The 9318-nt window shown below is 56.0% G+C and overlaps 1 protein-coding gene across 1 annotated transcript; it reads left to right on the plus strand.

The window, feature by feature from the left end:
- The first annotated feature begins 823 nt into the window (after positions 1-823).
- On the plus strand, positions 824-4932 carry LOC135302368 (serine/threonine-protein kinase pim-1-like). Its single transcript, XM_064422738.1, has 8 exons — positions 824-879; positions 1621-1867; positions 1986-2036; positions 2242-2608; positions 3253-3429; positions 3667-3816; positions 4035-4145; positions 4759-4932. The coding sequence occupies exons 1-6, from the start codon at positions 824-826 to the stop codon at positions 3771-3773; spliced, it is 1005 nt and encodes a 334-aa protein (XP_064278808.1). The 3' UTR covers positions 3774-3816; positions 4035-4145; positions 4759-4932.
- The last annotated feature ends 4386 nt before the right edge of the window (positions 4933-9318 follow it).

The following is a 9318-nucleotide window of genomic DNA, read 5'->3' on the forward strand; positions in this document are numbered from 1 at the left end:
GACACCAACAGATCCAGGCATGCAGAGGAAATGGAGGAGGGTTTCAGGTAGGCAAGTACTGCAGTGATGAGAAATGCATTTCTCCTGCATTTTCCCTTTTCAGATTCTTTCAGTCATCTCCTGAGAGGTACACTTTGTTCTGGTGCTTTTCATGAACTGATTGTACTCTTGATTTAGATGGAGACTGTGGAATTGTTTTCAGATGTAGAAGAATCTGGACTGAAGACAGAAACAAACTCCCTGTCAGCCCATTTTCATCTTCTAGATCATTTTCAAGATGTCCTTGGGGGTGTTGGAATGATTATCACACAGCTCTCCACTTCTGGCTGCAGGCTCCAGAGTTTGTTTCTCTGCATTCAGTCAGGCTTGCATTCCCTAAGAGTTCTTGGTAGCCTGTCATGTTTTCTTAGGGTAGAACAGTAACAATGAAAACCTTACCAATGGCACAACTGCCCAGCCCACAAGGAAAAGAAAAGAACAAGCTGTCAAATTCTTCAAATATTTCTCCTGCTTTGCTGCAAGTGTTGTGCTGCACCCACAGTGTGGAAAGCTGCAGTTGGTGGCACACCTTGTGACAGAAGCTGCACCTCGTTCTCCAGGAAAGGTTCTTGGAAAAAGCAAACAGGACTGAGGAGAAGATTCTGGAAAAACTGAAAGAGCTTTTAAGAAATTAAAGGAAAATTGAAACAATTCAAGACGTTTTTCTCGATTTATTTTTATGATCCCCTTTTCCATCTTGCACTAGTTGTCCATCCCATTAATTCCAAACAGATCTCACTTCTAAGATCCATGAGTTGGCAAGTTTTAGACATTTTAAGATACCATGACCTACACACAGTTTGGATTCCCCTGTTTTTCTTGGAAATCAATGCTGGAGAGGTAAGTGCAGTGCCTGGGTCAGCTACAAATTCTGCATTCAGGGAATGCGCTCTGAGAGTGCTTGACCCGCAGCAGGGACAATGCACAGCAGTGACCGAGGGGATTCCTGAGCCACTGTGCAGGAGTCCAGACTCTGGGTCTGGGCTGAACTCGGCAAAATTCCCGTGTTTGCAGAGGCTCAGGGGCTGCCCTCGGGGAACGTGGGGCTCGGGGCGGGGGCGAGCGGGCAACGGACAAAGGGACACGGGGACAAACGGCCCCGGAGCTTCAGTTGCAGCAGCGGCAGCAGCAGCGGCAGCAGCAGCGGCGGCGGCAGCAGCAGCAACAGACAAAACTTTAGATTCTCTTCTCCTCTCCCTCACCCGCTGTCCCTCTCCTCCCCCGCTCTCCCTTTCCCGCCGTCCCTCTCCTCTCCTCTCCCCCCCTCCCTCTCCCCGTGCCGGGCCGGGCCATGCCCCCGGCCCGCCCCCGGCCCCGGGCGGGGCTGCCCCGTGCCCGCCCGCGGCCGTCCCGCCGCCGCCTGGCCTCAGCCCGGCTCTGGCCGTGCTGGCGCTGGCGCTGCTGGGCGGGCGTCAATGCCTGGGGCTGGGGCGGCATCGCCGGCTTTTGGCTCCGCCTGGCCCGAGCCCGGCCCCGGCCCCGGCCCCGGCTCCTCCCGGGGCCCGCAGAGGACACAGGCGGCGTTGCCTCTCTCGCCGCCTCCGCTGCGGCTTGCCCGGCCCGAGCTCCGCCGCTCGGCAGCGCAGCCGCCGGCCCCGAGCCTCCCGTGTCGCGTTCCGAAAACCGAACGCCGCGGGATGGCCGGGCCGGGGCGGGTGAGGGGCGCTCGGGGGCCGTTGCTGGCCCCGGGCCGAGCGCTGACAGCCGCGTCCCGCCCGCAGGGAAGGCGCAGGAGGCCCTGCAGGAGCGGTACCGCCTGGGTTCCCTGCTGGGGCGCGGCGGATTTGGCAGCGTCTGCTCGGCGACACGGCTCTCAGACGGTGCCCCGGTGAGCGGCGGGGCCGGCGGCGGGTGGAGGAGGAGGGGGCGCAGGAGGAGGAGGAGGAGGAGGATGGGGCTGGGCAGGGCGGTGTTGAGCTGAGCCCGCTGCTCCCCTTGGCTTGCAGGTCGCCATCAAAAGGGTGCCACGGAACCGCATCCGGCACTGGAGCGAGCTGGTGAGTGAGCCGGGACAGCGGGAGAAGCCGGGCCGTGCTGGGCGGAGATGAGCCGAGCCCTGGCATGGTGGAAGCCGCCAGGACATCCCGAGGGGGAGCGGGCGTGGGGCCAGCGCAGGGCGCAGAGCATCCCGGGCTGGCTGAGGGGTTGCCCAGCCCTGGCCCGGCATCGGCCCCCACTGACGGCATCGTGATCCTCCCGCAGCCCGACGGCACCAGCGCTCCCCTGGAGGTTGTGCTGCAGGACAAGGTGTCCACAGGCTTCCCCGGTGTCATCCAGCTGCTGGAATGGCTTGAGCTCCCCAGCGACATTCTGATGGTGCTGGAGCGGCCAGAGCAGTCTCAGGACCTCCTGCATTTCATTCGGGCACGGGGGTTCCTGCGCGAGGAGGTGGCGCGGCAGCTGTTCCGCCAGGTGCTGGAGGCCGTGCGGCACTGCACCAGCTGCGGGGTCCTGCACAGGGACATCAAACCAGAGAACATCCTGGTTGACCTGGCCACCGGGCAGGCAAAGCTCATCGACTTTGGCTGTGGCACCTACCTGCAAGACACAGCCTACACTCACTTTGCAGGTGAGCCTACACAGGGCTGTGCTCCCGCTCCTGGCATCTCATGGCCCAAGATCTCACAGCCCAAGCTGGCTGTGGCAGCGGGGATTCTCCCTTTTGCTGCCACTCAGGGGACTGAATCTGCAGCTGAGTTGCTTTAGAGCAGGGCTGGGTGGGGAGCCATCTTCCAGCCCTGCTGGCAGGATTTGCCCACCACTCTGCCCAGGACTGGGGCTGGGCTAGGGCAGCCAGCCTGACAAAAACAGCTGTGGGTGGGGGTAGCAGAGAGGGAGGTCAGAACCTGTGCCCCAGGTTTGGTGTGCAGGCAAGAGGAAGGGCTTGGACTGCTCCACTCGCCCTGTTTGTCTTGGCTTCATAATATGTTTGGGGCAATGCAGGCAGGGAGAATGAGGGCATGGTTTTTCCCCAGCACGCAGTGGTATTTCCTTTGCGTGTCATGGTCAGGCCTAGCCAGGGCTTCCGCTGTCCTCTTCCCACACCAGTGGCTCCTTTTCCAACCCAAAGTTTGTACACCAGTCCCAGATGCTGGTGAGAGGGCAGTGGTCACCCTGTGTGCCACTGCTGCAGCCCCTGCACACCCAGGGATGCTGGGGCCAGGCTCTGGGAGAAGCAGCATCCCCCTGATGAACTCCATCTGTATTCCACAGGAACACCATCATACAGCCCCCCGGAATGGACCCGCTTTGGCTGGTACCATGGCGAGCCAGCTACCATCTGGTCCCTGGGCGTCCTGCTGCACCAGATGGTCTGTGGGAAGATGCCTTTCAGGAGGGGCTGGAACTTCAGCTGGGGCCAGCTCTCGCTGCCACAACGGCTCTCTCCAGGTGAATCCTCTTCTCTGGGCATGGGTGCAATACCAGTGCTGGGAGACAGCAGCGGGCTCGGGAGCATCCCGCTCTGGCAGCTGCTGAGGAGGTGGCACATGTCCTGCTCTCCCCCAAAATCAAGAAAGTTCCGGCCCAGCTCTGAGCGCATCCAGCATGGCCTGGGCAGGGAACAGTGGGGCAAAGCAGACAGGAGCCTTCTCCAGCTGACCAGCGGTTTCTGGTTTCTCTCCCCAGAGTGCCAAAATCTGATCGGGTGGTGTTTATCCATGCACTTCTTGGACAGACCCTCATTAGAAGAGGTGTTCTGTCATCCTTGGATGCAGGATATTCATCTGCCCTAGAAGAAGGGAGAGAGCCACAGGCACACTGTGATGCAGGGCCCTGGTAAGTTACAGCTGCACACATGCCTTGGCAATGAGAAGCAAAGGAACCCAGCCCGTGTCACTGTACCAGCGTCATGGGATGGGAACACGCAGCCCTTGTGCTGGAGCTGAGCTGCTCTGCCCAGCCCTGGTGGTTGCCATCTAAGCAGGTTTTGCTTGTCCTGGTTCCCTGACAGCTGGGGCCCTGGGCAGAGCCCTAACAGCCTGGTCTCACCCCAGGGAAGGAGCTCCCAGAGAAGCTGTACCGGGTGGGGCTGCTGCTGCAGGAGACAGCGAGGATGACATCAAGGATGACAACCTCTTCCTCAACCTGGCCACCAGCAGTTGAAGGTGATGCACTATTATTGTGGCACCTTCTTCAAAGCCAAACTCCACAGGGAATTTGCAGATGAGTCCACACGTGGGGAAATGCTCCCAGATTTGGGCATTGCCCAGCCTGGCTGGGAAGCAAAGGTTCCCCCTTGGCTGGGGCAGATGCAACTGATCCTTCAGTTGGCTGCCCAGCTGCTTTTGGCAGGGCTGGTGGGATGGGCTGGGGTGGGTACAAAATGGGAGTGGGCTCCTGGCCCTGCCAACAGGCCCCAGCACCCACCGTGCCCCGGGCTGGGGCTGGGGCAGCCAGCCCAACACAAACAAACCCCCGTGGTGGGAGCAGGGGTGGGACTCCCAAATCTGTGCAGGGGCTGCTTTGCTGTGCAGGCAAGGAAGGGCTTGGGCTGCTCCACTGCCCTTGTTTGCTTTGGGATCATGGTTATTTTGGGGGGCAGTGCAGAGGGAAAGAGAGAAAGTGTGGACCTCCCTCACCCATGGCTGGATTTTTCCCTAGCATGTAGGGGTTGGGCCTTCCTCAAGGCCCTGACAGAGCTAAGAGTTTTGACCTTTCTTCTTCTTTTCCCTTTTTGTCTCTAACATCTTTTCAACAATTTGTTTGTTTTTTTTCTAGAGGAAGCATTCTAGGTGGTCCAGTCTGCATTGGGAAGTGCTTGGGAGCAGCTGTGGCGTGGATGGGCCGTGCCCTTGGAGCAGGCTGAGGACATTGTTTGGGACCAGCTTTTTTTCCAGCCGTGGATGGCGTGCGGTGGGTCCCTGTCTGCTTGGCAGGGTGGGATCAGAGCTTTTGGGAGATGGCAGCGAGCACAGGAGCATCCTGCTCTGGGCAGCTGCTGATCAGGTGGATGTGCCATGGCTGGCTGCAGGCTGGGCACATGTCCTGCCCTCCTGCCCTGCTCCCAAAGGCAGCACTGATGGGCAGCTCTGGGCACAGCTCTGAGCACAGCCAGCATGGCCTGGGCACCGCGGGCAGCTGGGACTAGGGGACAGGAGCCATTAGCTGACGGGCAGTTTCTGGTTTCTCTCCTTGCAGCCGGGCTCTGTGGATGCTGAGGCTGCTCTGGGCTCTGCCAGGGCTCTGCTGGAGCTCAGCACCGGGCTGGAATCAGCCAAAGAAGAAATGGTGTCACCTGCAGCACAGACTTGCTTGAGCATTTTGACAACACAGCTCAAGTTTGCAGCGTGGACACCTCCAAGGGAAAACATGACACGTGCCAAAAATTAAAATTGTTCAATACCTTCTGAAATCAAATCAATCTGGGATGACTCCAAATGACATTTTTCACCGTGCTCAAGATGTAGCTCAGCCCTTCTCTGAACAGTTCTCTCCCCCACCTGCCTTTTACTTCTCAACTGCTCCCTTTTTTCCCCCAGTGAATTCCCAGCCCATTGCAGTCCCCTTTACTTGCTGGCCTTCCTTGTTGCCCCTGACCACAAGAAAGGCCGAACCCCAGGTTTAGGGACTCATGCTGTCACTGGCTGAGGAGCAGCAATGTCTCAGAGGTCCAGTGGGATTTTAGTGTCATTCAGAGCCACTCTCCAGCCCTCAGCTCTCCTCACTGCTGAGTTCCCACTCCCTTTTCTTCATCCTTGCAGCAGGATGAGCTCTGTGAATCCCCTTGAGCCTCCCCACTCTTCCCAGCCCACGCAGCCACCTCAGTGAGGCTGAAGCTGAAGCTTCTCTGTCTCCTCTGGCACACCAGTCCAGTCCCCTGTGTGGGGAGCCCCAGCCCCAGAGCACAGCACACAGCAGTGCAGTCCGGGCTGGAGCAGCTGCCTTGCAGCCCTGGCTTGGCTGTTTGTGGAAGCTGAATGCTCCCTGTTTCCAGCTGTCCCTGCAGGATGGCCCCAGGGCAGAGCCCAGCCGGGCTCCCACTGCAGCCCCTGGAGCTTGGGGCAGACAGTGCTCCCAGAGCTGAGGTTCATGGAGAGCACCCGGAGCTGTGCCTCGCACTCAGTGCTGGCAAGCGTTGTGTTCTCATCTCCTGCAGCCTGAGGGGAAAACAACCTGTGCTGCCAGGCCAGCACTGCCCCTCTGGGCAGGGACAATGCTGGAGGGCTTTCCCATTCCAGAGGAGCCTGCACTGAGCCTTGGCAGGGCCTGGCAGGGCTGGAGTCAGGTCTGGCCTGCTGTCTGGGACTCGCTGCCCACCAACCGCCCCCACCCGCCACGCTCCATCCTCCAGAGGCAGAAGGGTCTGTGTGTGCCAGGGGCTCTTGGATGTCTCTGTATCCATGGACAGAAGGGTCTGTGTGTGCCAGGGGCTCTTGGGTGTCTCTGTATCCATGGACAGAAGGGTCTGTGTGTGCCAGGGGCTCTTGGATGTCTCTGTATCCAGGGACAGAAGGGTCTGTGTGTGCCAGGGGCTCTTGGATGTCTCTGTATCCATGGACAGAAGGCTCTGTGTGTGCCAGGGGCTCTTGGATGTCTCTGTATCCATGGACAGAAGGCTCTGTGTGTGCCAGGGGCTCTTGGGTGTCTCTGTATCCATGGACAGAAGGCTCTGTGTGTGCCAGGGGCTCTTGGATGTCTCTGTATCCATCGATAGAAGGGTCTGTGTGTGCCAGGGGCTCTTGGATGTCTCTGCATCCATGGACAGAAGGGTCTGTCTGTGCCAGGGTTTCCATAATGTCTCTATACCCATGGGTATGGGATGAACATGGACAGTGAAAATGTCAGTCACGTTGCTTGCACACTCTTTCCTTTGTACACAAGACAAAACCATGCACACCCCCAGGTATGGATATATTAATAGGATATGGATGGATAGGGATTTCCCACAGTGCAGTAACTTTAGCATAACTCACCATTTAACTGGTGGCCCGGGTATTTTTTCCCTACTCTGTGGGAGAAGGCGTCCAAGAGCTGAAGGAGCAGCATTCAGAAGCAGATTCATGATTTCTAGGCAGGAAGTGGAGCTCACAACCATCCACCATAACTCGCCATATTCATTGGGATGGGCTGCTGCTTCTCTAGGAATTTGGCCCAATGCAGACATGAGACTTGGAAAAATCCCAGCTCTCTGTGGGTTTGTGCAAAAGGGGGAGCAGCACAAACACTTTGTGTCTGCTTGGGCGACACAAGGTCCAAGGAGCTTTGGTGGCAGAGGGTGACCTGGGCTGGTGGCAGGCAAAGTTCTATTCCATTCTCAGAGTGGCACAGGACAAATGTCCAACTACCCCCAACCCCACTGATGAAGTCCTTGGAGTGCTGCACATCCTCTAGTAAAGCTGCTATCACGCAATCCACTGGGATTTATAAATTTCATTTCCAACACTTTAGATCCAAATTCCAAACTGCAATATTTTTACACTCAAGACACAGTCATGCACAATCCATCTTTCAATTTCCTATTTATTCAACCACAATGTAAAATAACTTAATATTACAAAGAAAACCCAGAATCTTTTAAAAACGTGATGTTGAGGTCAGTAATATGGATCCATGCCATCAGAACATTTGCAAAGTAACTGAGTTCTCTTTTTAAAAAGATCAGTTACCTCTTAATCCAAAGTTAAAGATTTTCACTACACATTTGTTTTTTGTTTTTATCTTTCATGTTTTTTTCTTTTTTCCTTTTTTTTAAACAGAAAACTCATTCTAAAAAAGGAATGTACAGCAAATTGAGAAACATTTCTGATAAACAATTAAAAGGCAGGCTCCTCCTCTGTTTACTTTTCTCTGGATACCCTGAAGAAAAAAAGCTAGCAAGTACGAGCAGAGGTGTGATGTGTTTGCTTTGGACTGAGCTGGAGTTCAGCACTGCTAACATCCTGATCCAGTCAAGAGCTGCAGAATTCTTTTGCACATCTTGAACTCTGTGTTTCCAGGCACAGCACCTGCATGCCAATGCAGCAATACACATTAATAACTCTGTTATTCCCTCTCAGAATTCGGGCTCTGCCCCAGCACGAGGTGCTGCAGCCCTTTGCTCCTGGTTCCCATGTGGAGCAAGGAGGGTCTCAACCACTGCATCTGCGCCAGTCCTACAGTCCTGGGCAGCAGCCACTGAGCCCTGGGGGAACCAAGGCACAGCAAGAGGGACAAAGCCAAGCAAGGTCAGAGACTGGGAAGGGCCAGAGCTGGGAGCCGGAGCAGCTGCTCCATTGCACGCTTGGAAAAAGCTCTTTGCTGGTTCAAAGCACTGAAAGGCGTGAAGGGCAGAGAGGAGGCCACAGCAAACAATGCTCCTGTTTCCACACCCTCCCCTCTCTGTGTCCCAGGAGGAATTGCATGGACTGTATTCATCTCTCCGAGTTGTCTCGTTCAGCATGAGCAGCTTAGCACCAGGAGCTGAAGGAGCTGCCACCACAGGCCACAGGAGCTGAACAAGAGGGAACTTTTGGAGCAAAGTAATGCTGCTCAAATAGACCTAGCTGAATGCAGCAGATATAATAATGGAATCACAGCATCCTTTCTGTTGGAAAAGACCTCTGAGCTCATCCAGTCCAGCCGGTCACCCAGCAGTGCCAAGTCCAGCACTAAACCATGTCCCTGAAGTGCCAAGGCCTGAACAGCAGGCCCTGAGCCAAAGGTGGCCTCTGGATGAACCTTCCAACCAAAGGTTATCTTTGTATATGCTCACTGATTAAATATGCATGGCCATTAGCACTGTGATAGATGTAGCTACTCATTAGTGACACACGTATTGATCTTTTAGTATTTGCAAGGGGGACAAGGCCATGAAATATGACATCTGGCCTTGTTTGGGGCTGAAGGATCAAAGTCACCTCCCTTGGTTCCTCCTTGAGCCCTGACCAGGCTTTGGGAGGGACCCAAGAGGAGGATGAAACCAGATGTTCCCACACTAGAAGTGCTGTCAGTTTGTTCATTCAGCACTGTCAGAGCTGGGCCCTCTCACAGCGAGGTTGGAGCCTCACCTGTGGCTGGAGGCACCTGCAGGAATTCCCAGTGTCCAGGCGTGGCTCTGCAGTCCTTGGCTATGACAGGTTCCCCCTGCTGCTGTGTGGATCTGGGGGATGGTGAAGTCTGAGGGACACTGGTGCTGGATCTTTCTTAATCACTGCTGCAATCTTTGGTGCTGATGATTGGGTGCATTGCTGAGCTGCTCCTTTTGTGATTCTTTGCTGCTTTGAGCTGCAGTAAATGACACTGATTCCTTCAGTTGGAGTCTGTGTCTTTGGTGCTGACCCTGCCCACTGGTAAAACAAA

Source organism: Passer domesticus, chromosome 6, assembly GCF_036417665.1.
Source record: "Passer domesticus isolate bPasDom1 chromosome 6, bPasDom1.hap1, whole genome shotgun sequence".
Lineage (NCBI taxonomy): Eukaryota > Metazoa > Chordata > Aves > Passeriformes > Passeridae > Passer > Passer domesticus.

What these genes read in the sequence shown, in the direction of transcription:
- LOC135302368 (XM_064422738.1), top strand. Translation starts at nt 824, where the DNA reads ATGACCTACACACAGTTTGGATTCCCCTGTTTTTCTTGGAAATCAATG. An exon ending in GGCTCTCAGACGGTGCCCCG is followed by an intron (nt 1,868 to 1,985) that starts GTGAGCGGCGGG and finishes CTTGGCTTGCAG; the next exon opens with GTCGCCATCAAAAGGGTGCC. An exon ending in TCCGGCACTGGAGCGAGCTG is followed by an intron (nt 2,037 to 2,241) that starts GTGAGTGAGCCG and finishes ATCCTCCCGCAG; the next exon opens with CCCGACGGCACCAGCGCTCC.